The 21,105-nt window shown below is 41.0% G+C and overlaps 1 protein-coding gene across 7 annotated transcripts in view; it reads right to left on the reverse strand.

Moving 5' to 3' along the window:
- CDH18 (cadherin 18) overlaps window positions 1–21,105 on the reverse strand; it is a 1,088,060-nt gene that overhangs the window by 113,711 nt on the left and 953,244 nt on the right. For all 7 annotated transcript variants that reach the window (XM_033935275.1, XM_033935273.1, XM_033935270.1 and 4 more), the window contains one exon: window positions 14,159–14,412. In XM_033935275.1, coding sequence (XP_033791166.1) covers window positions 14,159–14,412 — 254 coding nt within the window. The remainder of the gene's footprint in view (window positions 1–14,158; window positions 14,413–21,105) is intronic.

Below are 21,105 nucleotides of genomic sequence, written 5' to 3' on the forward strand. Positions count from 1 at the left end.
GCAGGTGGTCCTGTACTGACAGAAAGGGATTGGACCAGTTGTAGGAGCATCAAAACATCATCAAATTGACAGATTTCACTGACATAATCACATAACTAAACTTGCAAACTGTTAACCCCAACCCCTAATCACTAACTACGAACACTCTATTCAAGTCACGGAATATTTCTACTTCGGAGCAAACAGCTTGGCACTTCCGGGCCTTGCAACACACAAACTGTTGTTAACAGTTGTTAGCCTGCTTTACTCTTTAAGTCATTGTACGAGAAATATACTGCTATACTCTTTAATTCATTGTACGTAAAGTTTCTCTTTATTGTATTGAGATGTACACTGCTAAACTCCTTAATTCATTGTACGTAAAGCTTCTTTTTATTGTATTTACATTTTCTTTTATTGTATTCACAATCTCTTTTACTGTAAACCGCCTAGAAGTCGCAAGATAGCTGGCGGTATATAAAAATAAAGTTATTATTATTATTATTATTATAATCCAACGCTGTGTGAAAACAGTTCATTTTTTTTTCTGGCCAGATCATTTACCAAAGGATTTATAGCAATAGAGATGGACCATCAGTCTGACCCAGGAAGGCAAATTCTTATGCTCTTAACCATATTAGCTGTTAATATGGCAGCCATCACACGCTAATTTCCACATTACCAACTGCAGGAAAATGGGTGAAAGTGTGCCTTACAATCAGGGCTGTGAAGTCGTAGTCGAGGAGTCGGAGACAATTTTGGGTACCTGGAGTTGGAGTCGATAAAAATGTACCGACTCCTGCTAAATTTAAATGATAATAAAAAAATGTTACAACAGAAATTAAGTTTCTCATAAAATAGCTGTAACTTATGAACCATTGCTTATTTTTGAATAAAGCTTTCAGTTTATTTTCTTATATTGAATTCTTTATTATAATTTGCACACTTTTTTTAAATTATTTTGTTATAAACAATTACAACATTCAAGGCTAATTTCAAAATTTATAAAAACTACTCTTTTATACTGAAGAAATTTAAGGAAAGACAACTGAATTTACTGCTATTTTATTAACGATTTTGATCTCCCTTCAGACACTAATTCCATGAATCGTTATGTACCTCTTGTTGAGAGATGGAGTGGAAGGGACTTCAAGATTTCAGGTGTAACCCCTTTCTTACCTGGATGCTTAGAAGGGGCACACAAAATTAATTGTATTTGTTTGGACCAGAGCTGGAACCAACTTATCAGCTGGAGTCTCACAGCATGAAAGCACCATACACTCCTTTTACTCCTTGGATAATGCAGATCACATCAGGATGCAAAGTCCAAAACAAAATCCAACTTTACTTCTTCTTGAAACCAGAAAGAGGCACACTCTTGAACAGCGAACAGTTGCTTTCAGAACGCAGTCTAACTATGTACAGAATCTCCCTCTCCATTCCAAGATGTTATTTCTAATTTCCAAACTCCAATTACAATGATCAGATGGTGGGCTCTGACTAACAGAAGCCAAACCTCTTAATCAGATTTCACTTTGGTCTGTTGGTGGGGTCTGACCCAAAAGACAAATCTCCCATCCATATTCAGTCTTTAAATCTCCTCTGGAGTGGGTTCACAAAGCAGAGACGAGCTTCCAGGAAGTCCAGGAACTCACTTGAATTCTCTATGAGTTTTCTTAGGCTTCTGGAAATTGCTGGAACTCCTTCTTAGGCTTCTGGAAATTGCTGGAACTCCTGTTCTGAGTCCTTAGCCTTTTCCAGAGGCACCTGCCTGTCTGCACATAGTCTGTGGTTCCCATGGAGACTCAGGCGCATGAGCTTTTACTCCAACTGGCATGAGCTTTTACTCTAACACTCTGCAGCTCTGAATGCTAGGCTGCTCTTTCTACACTACTACACAGCATACAACACTGACAATTTAAAAACTCTCTGTTTGCAGTTCTGGGAAATAGATGCACCCCCTTAACTCCTCACTTCAGTGCATATTATTTGCCCAGGGCTACATAGGCTTGAGGGTGGGGAGGGGAGAAAGAGGAAGCAGATGCTGGGCAGGAAGGGTGAAGGGAAGGAAAATCTTGGAATAGTAGCATCATGTGGGAGAGGTGGGGGGAGGAGGGGTTAGCAGGGAAATGAATGACAGAGAATATGAAGATGGAAGGGAACATAAGAGTGGCTGAGAGAAGAAGATGGAAATTTGATAGGTAGCTGAAAAGTGAAGAGAAGAGAGAAATAGGATGAAATTTGAGTGGACTTAGGTAGAAAAAGCTGAATGGAAAGGACAATATGTTAGAGGTAGTTGTATTGAGAGAAAGGAACAAGAGAGGAGTCCAAGTTAGAGTGTAAGCTCTTTAGGGCAGGGAACGTCTATTATGTCAAAATGTACAGCGCTAGTATGCCTTTCAGTGCTATAGAAGTGATAAATAGTAGTAGTAGTAGTAGAGGAGAGAGGAGAAAAGACTAATGAACAGTAACCGCTTGAAGAAGAATTTGCAGAAGACAACAGAAAAGGAAATGCATACCTATAGCTCTTCTAGTCTTTAAGACTATACAAACCAACGCTCCGGCATTTATAGATAGGCTTTTGATTCCACAGAGCTCATCGAGAGTTCTTCGATCTACTTCACAGTCTACCCTTAATGTTCCTTCCTTGAAAATTATCGGAACACGCCGTGCTTCTATTTTTTCCGTAACTGCTCCAATGATTTGGAATTCTCTTCCTTTATATATAAGACTCGAACAAGATTTGCAGAAATTTAAGAGTAGTTTAAAGTGCCTTCTTTTTAAAGAAGCCTTTAACTGAAAATATAATGTCCAACCTAGATGTAATATTTTACGATTTCAGCCATTTTCAAATTAAGATTTTAATAGCTTTCTTATTCGACTCCACCTCCACCAGCAAGCCTTTTCTTCTTACCCTCCTTATGTACTTCCCTTTTATGTACTTTTTCTTCAAAATTGTATTTCCTCCCCTCTTTCCTATTGTTTCCCGTGGCTTTAAAAAGCAAATCCCCCAAGTCTGGTAACGAATTATGTATATGTGATTTCTTTAAAATCATATTTTTACCTTTTGTACAACGCTTTGCAATTTGGTAAAGCGTTTAATCAAATAATATGAATAAACTTGAAACTTGAATATTATTATTTCTCCAATGTTGAAGTACTTGCTGAGTTTAACATTTTAGGATTCCCAGTTCAATTTTTGTTTAATTATTTTTGTTTCTACTTTGTGATCTTTTGTTCTATATTTGATGAGGGTCTGTCAGTGTGACACTAATGGCAGGTTTGGGAAGCTAGGAGGAAAGGGGATCAGGTAGTCCTCTTTTATTTTCTGCCCTGAGCACCAGCACTAGCCCTGACCTTTGCTTTAGCTGGTGGGGATCCCCAAGCACCACAAGCTGAAGACCTCCTCCAAAGGTAGCTGGAACTCCCTTCTACCAAGCATGGCAGACACTGGCAGCATCCTTGAGCAACTGAGGTGCTAGCATCAGTAGCTTAGGGACATTGCTGCTGCCTGTCAAGCTTGGTAAAAGGGAGTTTTGGCTACTTTTAGTGGAAGTCTTCAGCTGACATAGCTTGAAGGTCCTCATCAGCTGGAGTATTTATATTTACATTACAGACTCTGACAGAGACCCATTTACAGAGTATGTATTCTTCTAAATTCATAAAGTGTCTTTGCTTATTTGTAAATTGATCTCTAGCAGAGACCCTAATTCAGTAGCATAGTTAAATGAAATAAATACTTCTGAAGTTTATGAGGACAGGCAGGGATGAAAGAGATTGCTTGCAGGGATGGAAAGGGATGGGTTTAATTCCATGGGGACGGACAGGGATGAGTTTGATTTCTGTGCAATGCAACTCTCTATTCTGAAATGCTTTGTTTCTGAAATCTTTGAATGGAAATACAGATTTTAGGAAAAGAACATTTGTTCTGAAGGAATACTTAAGGGGATTGGGGAATGGGAATATGCCTTTGAGTGTCAACGAGTTTGGGGGCAAGGGGGATACGATTTTGTGCACAGAAATTTGCATGTCATTTAAAGAATCCTCCCCTTAATGTAGAGGCAGCACTATACATTAACTACTGTATTATGTGTCACCTACTCATAGCATGGCATGGTTAATTCAATTAGTGCAGGAAAAAGAAGTTTCTCTGCATTAGTTGAAAGAAAAATTGTTGGAGATCCTCTTAGTAGTTAACAGGTAACGATTTTAGTTAATGTGTATTAAATTTGTCCTTTAAACCATGTGATTTACAACAATAATATATACAAGTTTTGTTACAGGTGGCTTTCTAGATTGTTGTTTTTTGTGTGTGTGTGTGTTTCAGTGTGCTTTTTCCTTTGAAAATGATTGTACACCCCTACAAAAAACATGACATGAAGTATACATAAAACATGCACTGGGGATTTTAATGTATAGTAACTTAATGCAGTCACACATTAACGGCCACATCACAGTAAAAATTCAACAATACAGATTCTCCTCACTTAGGGCTACCCAAAAAACTACCATCTGCTCAAGAGGAGGCAGTAGCGGCTAGCATGCGCTATTCCGCGCATTAAGGCCCTAACGCACCTTTGTAAAAGGAGCCCTTAATGATCAAGTTCCGTTCCTACGACTAGGTCATTAAGTGAATTCATCAATAAGTGAGGAGCTACCTATTACATTACATTACATTAGGGACTTCTTTTCCGCCTATACCTTGCAGTTCAAGACGGATTACAAAAGAGCTAACTGGACATTTCCAGTGAAGTTACAACAGTTTTGGGTTTTGTTTTGTTTTTGGTTACAAGGGAGGAGAGGTAGCTGGATTAATTCCGGAAGAACTTGCAAATTGGATATTAAATTGACTGTACGTTACTGTGTGATATAATAAATAGATTACAGTTAGAGTACAAATAAGATTACGTTACGTTTCAGGGATCTGAATACTTGGTTGGTGTTTTGGTGAGGAAGAGATTATTTAAGTGGAGGTTTTGGGAGAGAATTTATCTAGGAGGAGGGGGAAGGGTTGGATTAAGATATCTGGATACATTTTTTGAAAAGTAGGGTTTTGATTTCTTTTCGAAAAGTTTTGAAGTCGCCCGTTGCCATCAACAGGTTGGGGATGGAGTGGTTAAGTTTTGCTGCTTGCATCGCCAGAAGGTTATCAAACATCTTTTTGCGCTGAGTGCCCTTGAGTGGAGGGAAGGCAAAAGGGTTCGGAGTTCTTCTTTGTCTTGAGGTGAGGATCTGGTTTAGGCGGTTGTTTAGATAGGTGGGGGGGGGGGGCGGAGCCGTTTAATGCTTTGAATAATAGACAGTAGAATTTGAATTGAATTCGTGCTTGCATAGGTAGCCTGTGAGAGTCTAGGAAGGCAGTTGTAATATGATCATATTTTCTCAGGGAGTTGATCAGTCTGAGGGCAGTGTTTTGCATAGTCTATTAGTGCCCATGCAATAAATTTTGCTGCTTCCTCCCTTCCCACCACCCCAGCCTATGCAACAAATTTGTCTCTCCCTCCCTTTCCACCACCACAGCCTGCGCACCTTTTCTTCAGGCCACCGGCAGTGGTTCCTAGATGCTGCTGGCAACTGACCTAGATACCTGCCCTCTGATGTAAAGACAAACACATCAGAATGAAGGCTTCTGGGGCAGAAGCTGGCAGCATGTAGGAACCGCTTCCGGTGGCCTGTGGCATAACAACTGTTCAGAGAACTGGTCATAAGTCCTTGTGGTTGTTGAACAGGTAGGTCGTTAAGTGGGTTGAGGCAGGATCAGGGTGGAGATCAGGCATGGCCTGCTCTATCAATGGCTGACTCTTAGTGGTCAAACAGCACAATAGTTCAAATTAAATTTTCTGTGAGAGTATAGCCCAAACTTCAGATTGGAAGGATGTATATTCTCTTACCCCTGCTAACTCTCTTCACAGTAAATAGTACAACGTTTATAGATCCTCAGAAGTACCATATATCACTCATACAAATTCATTGTGTCAGGCTTTATGTACTACTTCTTCACCAGATCTTTTGAATTAACTATTCAGTGGCCGGGTACAGTGGCATTAAGCTTTAGAAAGGGATATGGTGCCTTGATAAAACCCCCTTTGGGTGAAACATGTTGGCGGTTTAAATCCCTGAAAGCATGAACACAAGTTTTAAGCTAAGTATTTAAACTATTTATACACTAAGGTGGAAAAAAGTATTTATAAATTTAATAGCAAAGTATGGAAGATGCGGAAAGGAAGTAGTACATAAAGCCTGACACAATGAATTTGTATGAGTGCCTAGCACTTCTGAGGATCTATAAATGTTGTACTATTTACTGTGAAGACAGTTAGGAGGGGTAAGAGAATATACACCCTTCCAATCTGAAGTTTGACCTTTAGTGGTAGCATTGCAAGACTACTGCTGGGATCACATATGCCATTTTGAAACCCAGTGGAAATGGAATGAGATCACTCCCACCCATTCCAATATACTATCATAGAGGCACTGAGTCAGTCCTGGGAGGTTGGAGTATGGTATTTTCGGGAGCTACTGTTTCAGAGGTACCTGTTAAGAAGGCGATCTTGGGTGAGTGGTATGATCTTGGCGGCACCTTGATTATAGGAGGTACTGTCCCGGGGGGGATGGGAGGGGTGCTGATCAGGGGAGGAATACTGTACAGAGGGGGTATGCACTGGGGAGAAGGATTTTGTAGGAAGGAAAACTGATTAGGAGGGTTATATGTTGGAGGGGTGGGGTCAGAAGATAAATTAAGCACAAAAACTTAAAGCACTTTAGTAAAAATGAATGGAATTAATGCATACTAAACCAATTTAATGCACTCTACATTTTTTTTATGACCTAACATGCCAAATATGAGCAAACGAGAACACATAATTGGAAAGAACCTTTAGAGACTTCTGGCAAACCACCAATGTGTTAAAATTCTTTTGTATATTAAGTTTTTCACATGGAGTCTTAAGAAAAATCCTAAGCAATAGATATGAGAGAGACAATCCACAGAAAAGAGACCATGTAGACCACAGGTGTCAAAGTCGGTCCTCGAGGGCAAGAATCCAGTCGGGTTTTCAGGATTTCCCCAATAAATCTGCATGAGATCTATTTGCATGCACTGCTTTTAATGCATATTCATTGGGGAAATCCAGAAAACCCGACTGGATTCCGGCCCTCGAGGAGGGACTTTGACACCCCTGATGTAGACTATAACCTACAGAATACCTAGCCACTCAGATCAATATAAGCATATGGGCACATCAGGAGAAGGACATGGGTACATGAAGTGTCCTATACAGGCTCAGGGAAATTTAGCAGCGTTTAAATTATGGAAAACAGCATTCACTTTGTGGTATATGTAAACTGTCTCACATTTTTAAGCTCATATTCCCATTGAAGCTGATGGAATTTGAAGATTATGCTATAGTGCTTGTATGTGTATGTAATTGGCTAATTCTATATCATATAGTGCTAAAAATTGCATGAATAAATTTGGGCGCATGCCCAATTTCCACATGCAATTTAATTGAATAACAAGCCAATTAACTCTAATAATTCGGTGTTAATAGTCAATGATCAGCACAAACTGGCATTAATTCAAATTTAGCACATTTTCAGGCCAGGATTTGCACGTACATTTTGCGTGTGGATCTAAAAAGAGGGTGTGGCCATGTGAGGAGCAAGGGTGGATCAGGGTGTTCCTGGAATTTATGCACATTTTATAGAATAAGGGATATCTGTGCATAATTTAGGCAAGATAATTTGCATCAGTTTTACTTGGTGCAAATCCTCAGGCCTAAAATTGGGTACAGATACCGGCACCAAATACTATACTATAAACAGCGCCCGGTTCTGAACACTGTTTAAAGAATAGTATTTAGCATAAAATTTTATCAGTACCGATTTTTGACGCCTTGTAAACTGCCTTGGTTGAAATGTGGAAAGGCAGTACTCCCCCCTCTTTTACGAACGCTTAGCACGGGTTTTGGCACCTGCAGCAGCAGTAACTGCTCCGACACTCATCTATGAGTGTCGGAGCAGTTACCGCCGCTAGAACCGCGCTATGCGTTCATAAAGAGGGGGTATTTTAAGAATCTCAAATATAAACAAACATTTTAATCCTGAACCCACCACTGGATAGTCTTCACAGTGGCAAGAACCACCAAGACAGCAAACACACTCTACTTGCTGATGCAGTATCTCCACTTTGCAAATGCCTGAAGACTCTGCTACAGATAAAATGTACCTTTTATTACTATCCTCATCAATTTTTCTTGTGGTTTATAGAAGGTGCAACATCGCGCAATATTGGTTTCTGATCATGCAGCTATTACAGTCTCCTTGACAATTGAGCAACTAACCCCCAAAACGTGCCTTGGAAGCTACACATTGTTTTGATACCAAAAGACTCTTGTCTCTAGATTGAACACCTCCATGAAGACATTTTTTCACAGCAATAATGTGGAAAATGTTTTGCCAGTAATACTGTGGGATTATTTCAAGGCTACCCCGCGAAGGGAACATATTATCACTGCAGGATATCATAAGATAGAAAGGGAAGCAGAAATAATGATTCTAGAAATGAGAGTTGTGAGTTTGGAGACAGTGTACAGTGTTCCCCCACTCATTCGCAGTTCACGGACTTGCTCATTCACAGTCTACTCTGACCGCTTCTTCCTGTAGTAAAGTCAGGCTACACCAATCAGGAGCTGCATGTCAAAGCAGCTCCTGATTGGTGTAGCCTGACTTTACTACAGGAAGAGGTGGTCAGAGCAGACCGCGAGTGATTTTCTTCACCCACCGGCACTCCAGCTGCTCTCTTCTGCCTCCTCTGCCTTTTGACAGGTGAAAAACCGTATTCGTGGTTTTTCAAACTTTGCAGGGATTCCTGGAACGAAACCCTAGCAAATTTCGGGGGAGTACTGTATAGTCAAACCTTGGATAGCAAATAACATGGTGTGCGAGTGTTTTGCAAGATAAGAAAAACATTTTATTAAATTTTAACTTCATAAACAAGCGTTGTCTTGCAATACGAATATGTATACACGTGTCACATTAAGTATGCACAATATACGCATGTCACTTCGCATTGCTGATCGCGGCTGAACGCAAACTTGGGTAAACCCATTGGATGCACTTGTAATGTAGGCCAATACCTTTTGACAATCTCACACACTTTATGACTGTTGACCGAATATGGTAGAGTGCACACAAGGAGGTTCCCCTCCTGAGATCAAGTTCAAGCGTGCACACCATATGAACATCTCATGCTGAGCATGGCTGAACATAATAAAAGCATCATGCCCAATTCACCTGCAGTTCAAGCGTGCTGTACAAAGTCGCATATCTTTTGCACTGTATTTTATACATTACAGTATTTTGGGTTGTGAAATGAATCGTCTGAGTTTCCATTATATATGGGGAAATTTGCTTTCATGTACAAATGCTTTGGATTACAAGCATGCTTCCGGAATAAATTATGCTTGCAAACCATGGTTTTACTATATATACAAGCTGAACATCTCAGATACATAACAAACAATAAGCTTATTACAAGCATATAAGTGAAAGTGCTAATAAAGGAGTCTTTGTTGAAAACACATGTATCTATTTTGAACATAATAGGCTCAACATTCAGACTGTGGGAGGCAACCTATCTCCCGAGGCTTGTGGCAAATCTGGAAATTCAATGCTGGGCTGTATCCAGAGATCGGCATTGAATTTCTGGGGTGTTTTTGCCGCTGGAAACATTGCAAGTTAAGCCAATATTCATCAGTTGACCAGCTAATTTATAGCAGTCAAAGATAGACCTGCTATTTATACAGGTTTGTTTGACTTCTAAACTTTGCTTATCGGTCAATGAATATTGCTGCTTACTGGCTAAGTTGCGCAGGGCCGCCGAGAGAATATCCAGGCCCCGGTACAAAGAAGGTGTGTGGGACCTTACAGGGGAAGAGTGTGGAGCAGTGGTTAAAGCTACAGCCTCAGCCCCCTGAGGTTGTGGGTTCAAACCCATGCTGCTCCTTGTGACCCTGGGCAAGTCACTTAATCCCCCTATTGCCCCAGGTACGTTAGATAGATTGTGATCCCACAGGGACAGAGAGGGAAAACTGCTTGAGTATCTGAATAAATGCATGTAAACAATTCTGGGAGAACAGTATAGAAAATGGAATAAATATATTATTATTTATTTCTAACAATCGTAGATTACATTGATACATTTAGATAAGTATATACAGTACTCCCCCAAAATTTGCAGGGGTTGCGTTCCAGGAGCACCCGCAAATTTTGAAAAACCACGATAATTGGATGCGGTTTAGGAGCGGGGATCAGAGGTGGGAGAAGGCTGCAGGGGAGGTTGCTGTGAATGCCGATGCAGGTGGTGGCGCTTGCAGCTTTGACCCGGGATCACTGGTCCGGCAAAGCAGATCGGGTCCAGAGGATGTACACGGCGGTGTCCCGGAAGAGGCGGACAGAGGATATTTTTGCAGAGGGAAAAAAACTGCGAATGACTGGGGCCGCGAACAATGAACCACGAGTTTGCGGGGGAGTACTGCATAGGTATAAATGTAATAAAAAAGTAATATATTTATAATAGTAAAAGATGTTGACAGTCACTTTCACAAGTTTTTGTTAATTGAATCTTGAATGCACTGTATTATGTCACTCAAAAGTATTTTATCATTGTCACAGCCTTCTATTGCTTTGTGCTCACTCAACGCTTCATGATCTTGTACGTGAAAGTTCTTGCGCCGTTCTTTGTCTTAATTTGTAAAGATGTCTCCTTCTCGAGACAACACGTTTCAATTTTTGTGATGTTTCTTGGGCTTCATTGGGCCCCCTTGAGCTTCATAGACCCTGGAGCGATGTACCGGCTGCAGCCCCTTTCCTCGGGTCTATTGTCGCGCAACATAGCTGATGACTGGGCTAACTGCTAACCACAAATATTCAGCAGGGATATCCACTTAGCACTATTTAACTAACCAGGAGTCACTCCTGCCGGTTAAATAGCACTGAATATCAAGTTGAATTGAAACAGACTTGTTTTTTTATTACTAAGGAAAATGTATATGTGCTCAAAGGTGACACCAATCCCTCCATCATATCACATAAGCTCATCTTGTTGCGATTCTGGAAATTCTACACATCACTCTACATATCTGAGGTCGTGTACAAGGAAGCAGAGGTTTTCTTGCCTATATTACAACAGGTGGGGTAGGGTGCAGGGAAAAGGGAGATCAACGAGAGGCCACTTTTGATGTAAAAAAGTTAGCAAATTCCTGGGCAGAGAGGGCAGAAGAGCTAAGGAGAGTAGGAGTGAGTTTAGAAAGACGAGAAGCCAAAGAACAATTGTATTGGGCAGTTAGGGGCATTACAGATAACCTTTGCATAATAACCTTGACAAGTAGATTTTAGGTGTAAATGGTACTGAGAGTGAGCTGTATGGAATGCTTGAAGATCTGCAGAATTTTTAGTTTTGTGCTAACAACATTCAAATGCACACCATCTGTAATCTAAGATGGCAACAGTCTTTTGAATACCATGGCTGTTTGTGGGAATTGGAACAAATCACTCTCTGACAGACTGAGCAAATGGCTTGTTTTAGGGACAAATTCCATGATGTAGCTTGAGCTTCAAGTGATGTGAGAGAAAATCAAGGGGGAAATAGGAGAATAGCGGTTGGAGAGTAGATACATCACAGGACCGGAAATCAGAATGAGAGAATAAGAGCATGGGGACCTCTCTAGTAATTGGTTTTGGGATAGTGAGAAGAAAATCAAAAAGAAGATGGTCAGTCCAGGGGAGAGGTATATAACCAGGCCAAGGGTATGTCCCATAATATCAGTGGGGAAAGAGATATGTTGTTCCAGCGACAGACCCGAAAGGAGTGAATAGAAACGATAATCAAAAGGACATGAAGGGTTATTATAGTGTATATTAAAATCATCCAGTGTAATTAGATTTGGATACTGAAGAGAAGAATCAGTCAGAGAAGACAAAAAAGAATCCTGAATCGCAAGAGTGGGGTTTGGGATGTGTGTGTGGCCATTTTATAAGATGGACGTTCTTATGTTGTCAAACAGACATCCATTTCAACGTCAGAGGGAAGGCTTCCTGGTCATCCATAAGAGCCACTGCCCGTGGCTTTTATCAAGAGAAATTACTGTGGCTGGAAGCGGGAGGGAGCCGGCCAGAAGGTAAAAACCCATGGGAGGGGGCACAAACCTGGGACACAGAATGGAGGGAGGGAGAGAGAGGGGTATGTAGGGACATAGGGGGAGGGGGAGGGGCGTGTTAGGAAGGAGGGAGAGGGGGTGCATTGGGACACCAGAGGTTTAACAAAGACCCCCATTCATAAGTGTGAGTCTGACATAAGTTGAATGTTCATAAAATGAGGCCTGGCTGTATAGTACATATGGTGTATAGTATAGTAGGACAAAGATGGTGAATAGTATGACAGAGAGTGGAACAATATTGTATGAGAAAGCATGGCATGGTCAGACATAAGACAAAGCACATAGCATTTTAGATTTGAGACAGTGAAGGGTCAAGCACTTTGTTAGAAGGTATGGGTAATTTGATTGGTGCACTCTCATAGGGGGTCATGAGAAGAGGTGAGTTTTTATTTCCTTCCTGAAGTTCAGTAGTCCTTCTATGATCTGATGTGAGGTGATAATTGATTCCAGAGGCGCATTAGGTAGTGCGAGTAAGATCTTTTTTGGGCGTTCTCAAGATGGAGGGCTCGTCCTGAGGGCATACATAATTGCTTTTCATTTTTTGAGCAAAGCAGTCGATTTGGGGCAAAGGGCGGAAGTTTAGAGGCCATATAAGCTGGTACCATGTCATGTAAAAGTTTGTAGGCTATTATTAGGCCTTTGAAAATACATAATTTCTCGATCGGCAGCCAGTGGGCAGCACACAATGCCAGGGTGATCGAGGCTCATAAGTGGGGGGAAAAACATTTTTATGGTTTGAAAATTGTCATTTTCTCTACTGGATTTTTGGATGTTTTTCCCAAAACAGGATTTAGACATCATATTGAAAATGCCCTTTATAATCAAGTTGACATCTTTTTCAAAAATCATAGAAGCCACTAACAGAGCCTTCCTATGAATTACTACATTCAAGGACTCTAGAAAAGCTGTTAAATTGAAGTCCAATAATAGCATAGATCAAGGGTCATTATTAGGTTGACAATGCTCTCCTGTGGAAAGGTAATATGACTTTGGAATAAGAAGAAATAGTCCGAAGAGATCTTAAGTCCTTCTCATAAATATTTCTTAAACATTTCTTTAGGTCCCAAACATTTAAACTTTAGAAATTAAAAATCTCAAATTAAGATGAGTATTATTTTCTGCTTTTTCAATCTTCTATTACAATTGATCTTATGTGGTGCCAAGAGTCTTTCCATTTTCCCTTAGAAGGCTTCTAATTTTGTCTCAGTATATTGAGTTTTCCTTTGAAATTCAGACAAGTCATTTGTTTCTCCTTGTCAGTATAGTATTTTCAATTATAAATGTTTCCTTTATTTGCTAGGTTTCCTACTGTATCAGATAATAGCTCTTTTTGGTACATTTTCTATACTGGCTTTCGAAAGGAACAACAAAGCAATGTTCAACACAAAGTAAAAGCTAATAGGTAAAATAAAGATGAGGCAAAATATAACAAAATATTATGGAGGGAGGAAAGATATAAAATAAAGGGGTAAATGAAGAAAAACAGCACTGAGCATATAAAGTCTTCAGCTGTCTTATCCAGGACTCAACAAATATTATCATTTTATTTGGTTCACTAGTGCAATCTTGTTTGTGCTCATCGCCTGTTGCTTGACAATCTAGCCCCTTATTACAAATTCCTATAATCATATTTAATGATAAATAATGATAGGAAAATGAATATATTAGTGATGATCAGTTTTCATAGTTCACAGGGGAAGAACGTCTATAATTGCAGGTTCCTAATAATTCCAAAATGTGCTTGCAACCCAGGAACATCAGTGCAATAACTAGACAAGGGAACTGAGCAGAAGTTTTATGAGATATGAATAACATCCCCAGATAGCTGTCAACAAAGGCTTTTGGCATCAGGAGCCAGACCCCAGCCTTGGTTCCAATTCTGCTAGAAATCCCATGGAGCAGGAGGAAACTGCTTGTTTACCCAGTCTGACTTCCATATTAACAATGATATAAGATCATACCTTACTAAGATGTTAGCACTGTCGGGATCATGTGCTGTTACGGTGCCAATTATAGTTCCAAGCTCTGCATTTTCATAAACATCTAAGACATAAGACGGCAATGTGAATAATGGAGACTCATCCACGTCACCTACAATAATCTTCAGCATTGTTGTATCTTTGAATGGGCCCAAGTGTGAAAAGTGGAAATCCACATGTGTATTTGCTCCTTCTATATTCAGAGTATATAATTTCTTTTTCTCATAGTTGAGTGGCTGTGGAAACAAAGAGAAAACAATTTACAGTCTTTGGATTAAAATTGCATTTACTCAGATTCAACATGTTTATATAGTGTCTTATATTCTGTAAGTATATAATATGCTAACAAAACAAAGTGATGCATTTACTAAAATGTTGCTCTTACTGAATGTTAAATGCAAAAAAATAATGCATGGTAAGTGCAAAGGCTCTGCGCTAACTATTGAGGATATGTCCCCATAGTTACCACACAGAAATATTTCTTACTAAATGTTGAATGCATTTGTGATTAGCACATACACACTTATCGCTATTTTTTTTTTTAAATGACAGACTGCGGTAAAATACCATATGTTAAATTCAGTGCATAATATACATCCATTTCTATCCCATAACCTTTCTGTTTCCCACCCTATGACATTCTATACAATTAGCACATGAATTATATTACATTAACTATCATGCCAATGCAGTAATTTACTGCACCCTTAGATGTATCATATAAAAGGCTTGGGGAGTCTAAGCCTCCACATCCTTAACTGGGACCTTTTATCTCACTAGCTGTTACCTTCTGGGACTTGCAGCAGCAGAAAAAAAAGGTAGAAACCACTGTTAATTTATGCACCACTTCTGGTGCCCCTTCCATTCACTGCTCTCTCTGCCCTTTCCATCCAGTGTCCGCCCTCTCTCTCTCTTCTATATGGCATCTTCCCTCTTTCTATGTTCCTTCCATAAACTATATATTCTGTGCCCCTTCTCTCCTTTGTACATGGTTGATTTCAGTTCTGCCACCTCTCCATTTTTCTCTCTCTCTGTCACCACCCCATCCCCTATGCTCTGGCATCTCTCTCTTCTCCTTTCTTTACTTCCCACCCCATGGTCTGGCATCATCCCTTCCCTGATTCCCTGGCATCTCTCTCCTTTCCTTTTCTTCCATCTTTCCCTCCCCCTCCATGCTCTGACATCTCCTCCTTCCCTTTTCCCCTTCCTTTTCCCTTGGTCTGGCATACCTTCCTCCTTCCCTCCATTCCCTGGCATCCCTTCTTCCTTCCAAACCCTGGCATATCCTTTCATTCCCTCCCTCATCTTCCTTCTCCCTCCAGTTGGATACAGCAACACTCTCCCCTGCAGCTCCAGACTTCCCCACACCTGTTCCCACAAAATTGACGATGCTTCGGTTCCTCTTCTTCCTTCCTCCCTCCTTCCACCGGGACCCTGCGGCACCATCAGATCTCACTCACTCTAACTTCAGCCCTGCAACTCCGGACTTCCCCACACCTGCTCCCCCCCAGATTGCTATAATTTTAAATGTTATTGCAGCAGTGGCGCTGTATCCATCAAAGGAGACTTCTGCCTTCGGCCTGCCCCAGAACTCTTCCTGCAACAGTGACTTCTTGTTCTCACCTAGGCGGGTGGCTGCTGCAGGAAGAGTTCTGGGGCAGGCTGGGTTAGAAGTCTCCTCTGATGGATACAGCGCCGCGGCTGCCATAACATTTAAAATAATAGCGATCTGGGAGGGGAAGTCTGGAGCTGCAGGGCCGGCGTTAGAGGGAGTGAGAAGAGGGCAGCTAAGCGTGCCGGTCCAATGTTGCCTTCAAAACAGGGAGGGGGGGGGGTGTTTGAAGGGGCGGTAGGCAGCAGCAGCGGGGGGCCAGTCCGAGGGGGGCAGGCTTCAGCGCAAGAGGGAGGGGAAGCGATCGGCTGTTCTGTTGTCCCCACGGACAGCTTCGGGACGCTATCCCTGAAAACGGGACATTTTGGCATCCAAAGCTGTGCATGGGGACAATGGGAGAGGGGATCTAAAAAAGGGATAGTCCCGTTCAAAATGGGACGTATGGTCACCTTAGGAAAGGGAGAAGATACTGGATGGAAGGGAGAGAAAGAGAGAGAGAGAGAGGTTGGGTAGAAAGAGAAAAGAGAGAGAGACTGTATAGAAATGGGGAGGAAACAGAGGAAATGTTTCATGTTTATTTGATATATTGCAAATCATCAGGAGACATCTAAATGGTTTATATGGTTAAAGAAGAGGAATCAGAACAATGAGTACACATAAACAAGGACTAAGATGAAGGAAATAGGACAGACAAGAAACAGAAGGAAAAAAACCCCACAAAAGATAATGCAACAAACTATAAAATTTAAAAATGGAGATATCTGCTATAATAAAATCCTTAGCGCGCATGCATACTTCAAAATCAGTGGGTCCGTGATCCGTGATGCCGTGCCTCCGCATGTGCATTAGAAAGAGCCTGTGTCAGTTTCCACGCAGCAGTTTCCCCAGCGATGGTTGTGTTTTGCGTGCGCCAGTTTCCCCAGCTTTGAAAAGAGCCTGCGGCAGTTTGGTGCAGTGACCTAAGGAGCCTGCGGCGGTGGAGGTTTTTGCGCAGCGGTTTCCCCAGCTGACAAAAGGAGCCTGCAGTGGGCCCTGCCCCAGCTGCCTCCAAAATCAAGGGACAATTCTCAGATAAGCCTGCTTGGGAAGGGAGTTATTTTGTTTTGTTTTGGGGGAAGAGTGTGTGTTGGGGAAGCTGTGAACTATCTTACATTGGTTTAGGTAAAGGGATGTGTGCTGTGGAAGGGGCCCAGGGAACAATCTTGCTTTCCTTTGGGAGAAGGGGTGTGATTTGTTGGGGACAAACAACAATCTTGCTTTGCTTTAGTGGGAGGGGTGTGATTGGTTGGGAACAGGAAGTGATCTTAGAGAGGGGGGAGCATGGAAGGGAGAAGGGGTGCTGCAGGACAGGTTGAGATAAAAGGAAGGGAGAAGGGCTACTGCTGGACAGGGGGAGCAGGGAAGGGGTAATCATATTTTTTTCATGTTGAAAAGCAATTTAATAGATTTATTTTGATGAATTGCAGTCTTAGTGGGTAATATTTCAGCCATAATGAATGGCAATAATCTACGCAAGAGATCACAAAAGCAAAGATAAGAATATAAAGTGAGGGAAATCAAAAGTGAAACAGAGCACGTTTGTCTTAAAGTAAAATAGCACTTAGAGACAATACTGTAAATGTGGGCCTGGAAGATCAACCCTCGATCAAATATGACCTCATTAATAAATCACCAACTCTATAAGGGAAAGTTGTAGTTCGTATATGGAGGATGCAAATGGAGGCAAAGATGAGCGCCAGATGCTAGTATTGATTTGTCTGTGTTCAGCTCCATTTCACTCTTAGATAACTATTCAGAGAGCTTATCCAATTTAGAAGGTTTGATAGCAACAGAATGGGGAGAATGTGTATCCAGAGAGACTGGATGTCCTCAGCACAAATGAAGTGAAGTCGAGGGGAGGAGTAAAACAAGAGGAGGAAGGTGGTTTTGGCCTCTGAAAGCTGTTTACAAAAGTATTAAGGGGAAGTTTTAAAGTTAGTTAAATAATAAGGTATCTTCTTATTTTCTATTTTTGTTTATTTGTCATTTATTAGTTTGATATTTAGGCCCTCTTTTACTAAGGTGCGCTAACCGATTAGCGTGCGCTAAATGCTAACGCGGCCACAGACTAGCATGCACGTGTTAGCGTTTAGCACACGCTAATCGGTTAGTGCACCTTCGTAAAAGAGGGGGGTTAGTGATTATAATGGGTCAGTTTTTGAAATTTACAGCTGCTTTCTTTATATTTTGCATAATAATAATAATAATAATAACTTTATTTTTGTATACCGCAATACCAGAAGCAGTTCAGAGCGGTTTACAGAGGAAGAAACTGTACATAGATAGCGAAGTTACAGAGTATTGTCAATTACATTGGTAGAGTAAATCGATTACATTAGAGAGTCGAGAATGGTTGGGTAAGAGCGGAAATAGGTCAGATATGCAGCAAGTATATCAGCGGTACAATAAGGCAGGGGGGAGTCAGAGAAATTTGTCAAAGAGATAGGTTTTGATTGATTTCCTGAAGGCTTGAATCACAGTTCTTACTTTTCTGGTGTTCTACTGCAAGCAGAATCTGGCTACTTGAGGTTTTGGTTTGATTTTTGTCTAAATATAGAAACCTGAAGGCAGATAAAGACTATATGGCTTATCTAGTCTGCCTATCCATGCCATCTCCTATTCCCTCCTCTCCTGTAGAGATTCAGCGTACTTGTCCAAGCTTTCTTCAGGTAAGATTCACCTATGTGGAAAACTCTGCCTGTATTCCAATGCCTGACCAGAGCTGGGATTGAATGTTGCATAAAACTGTTTCTCGGAACTGTGATAAAGACTGATTTGGGTTGTGTCACGTTCTACTGAGAACATGACCTTTGTTTAGCAAAAAAGACTTGTGAGAAGCATAGCTGTTCCTTGGGAAAGGAAACCATTAAGGCAGGGGTGTCAAAGTCCCTCCTCAAGGGCCGCAATCCAGTCGGGTTTTCAGGATTTCCCCAATGAATATGCATGAGAGCTATTTGCATGCACTGCTTTCGTTGTATGCCAATAGATCTCATGCATATTTATTGGGGAAAATCTGAAAACCCGACTGGATTGCGGCCCTCGAGGAGGGACTTTGACACCCCTGCATTAAGGGAAACTTGTGAAGAAACAGGCTCTTCCCTGCGGTTTAATAAAGAGCTCTTTTTGTTCTAAAAACTACAAAGTGTGATAAGTGTGTTTGTACAAATCCTTTCCTGAGCACCGTGCCCTGCTCTGTCACAGTAACTTAACAAAAAAGGCCAGCGGATCTCAATTCTGGTAGTCATTTTGGCAACCTAAAAAAAAAAAAAAAAGGCAAATAATTGTATAATTGCCAATATGTGGAGGATTTATGTTATAGTGAAGATGAACACCACAGTTCACATGGCCAATGTTGAATTGGGAGGGGAAAACCAATTATGTTAGGGAATGTTGAAGGGGAAAAAAAGACAAGAAAGACCAGCAATAGGATGGGTTGACAAAGTCACAACAATTAATGCTTCACTAAAAAGCCTCTGCATACAAATATAAGACATTCTGGAGGCAGTCCAATCTATATGGTTGCCAGGATTCGACTTTGACTTGGTAGCCTGGTATAGTCATGTAGGATCTCTTAGAGAGAGGAAGAGATAACAGTTACTGTGGATGGGCAGACTGGATGGGCCATTTGGCCTTTATCTGCCGTCATGTTTCTATTAGGGGGAGGCAGCTGGTGTAGCTGTACCAAAGCGAAAATGCAAGGGGTGGAAAAGCCACAAGCAACCAGGATAAGGGCAAGAGTACAAAATGAAGCCACTTTATTAAAAATAGGTCCGGAAGGATATTTGAAGAAAGAGTGATTATCATATATGTTTAATGTTTCAATAGAAGATTGTATTCAATAAACTCATTTTTATCTCAGGTTGTTGTGTGCTGTCCTTCTCCCCATTTTTCTTTGTTGCTATATTTACCGTGGGGTGTTTTGCTTTGTTTTTTTTTAGCTGGACCAGAGCCACACATGAAGGAGTCCTTCACTACTTTTATCAAAAGCATCCCCACTCTCCTCATACTACTGTCATAGGTATTGCCCCCTATCCCCCAAATTTTAACTTTCTTTGCAGCACCCAACCCACATACCTTAGCCCCACTTCAACTCCCACTCTAAACCTACCCAGTTTAGCCTTCCCAAACAGTGAAGCCATTGACTACCGATGCTGCAGTCATGTGCTAAAAGCACACATTCACACTTTGCTTGATGCAGTTTAATAATTATGCGACTAAGAGATTGATTCAATAAACGGTGCCTAACATCTAGACACTGTTGAGCGCAATTGCTAATTATGCACTAGGCGCTATTTAAAGAATCACACCTAGGGGTATCAAAGCAGTCGTAGATGCTGGTTGGCAATGAAACCTTAGGCACACTCTCATTTATGCCAGGTTTTCTTGGCCTAAATGAGTGTGATTAAGTTAGGTGCCTACCGGCGCCTAAGTCAAACCATAACCCAAATCCACCCAGAATCCACTCTTAAGCTGGAAGACACCTTGGAGTTGGTCTACCAGCTAATTAATTAATTTAAATTATTTTTAATGGCACCAATTAAGAAAATTAAGTTAGGTGCCTAGATTGACTAGGTGTGCCAATCTAGACGCCTAACTTCAGGTGCCATTTATAGAATCCGGGCCTAGGTGTATATAAGAGACTTCATCAAGTCATAGGAATCATCAGTGGGAGAAGCGGCATCTGAACCCTATTTATCTGGAGTTTCTTTTCTAGAAGTATCACTGTGCGATATGGTTTCCTCACGGATTTGGCTTTCACTTTTGGTTTATCACTTACCATTGGGACTCCTGATGCAGGCGTTTTAGCCTAAACACAGTTCATGTTAAATGCATGAGTTACCAGATATTGTTATGATTGACAGGACTGTTTTTTCATAGTGGATTTTGTTGCTATTTGTGCAGAGGTGACCACTGGAATACACCAGAGCTTGGTACTAGAACCATTTTGTCAATATCCATCCCTACTAGTGAAATTGCTAAGGAACTTAAGTGAATAAAGCCTGTATCAGAGCAGAAATACCAGAAAAATAATGAAAGAACAAACAAACAAAAAAAAAACCCAACTGGATGAATAAATATGGATTTGTAAAATGAACTTCAGTACTAAAAATTTCATGCATTTGGGTGTTAGCATTATGATTGCATCAGGCATCAAAGAAAGCTGGGGTATCCTGCACAGAATGGCCATTGTCACAACCTTAACATCAATGAGCATGGGATGGCCAGATGTTTGTTAGTTTTGGCAGCTATTCGGATTATTTAGATTCTCAGCATTGAG

The sequence above is a fragment of the Geotrypetes seraphini genome, chromosome 2 (genome assembly GCF_902459505.1).
Source record: "Geotrypetes seraphini chromosome 2, aGeoSer1.1, whole genome shotgun sequence".
Classification (NCBI taxonomy): domain Eukaryota; kingdom Metazoa; phylum Chordata; class Amphibia; order Gymnophiona; family Dermophiidae; genus Geotrypetes; species Geotrypetes seraphini.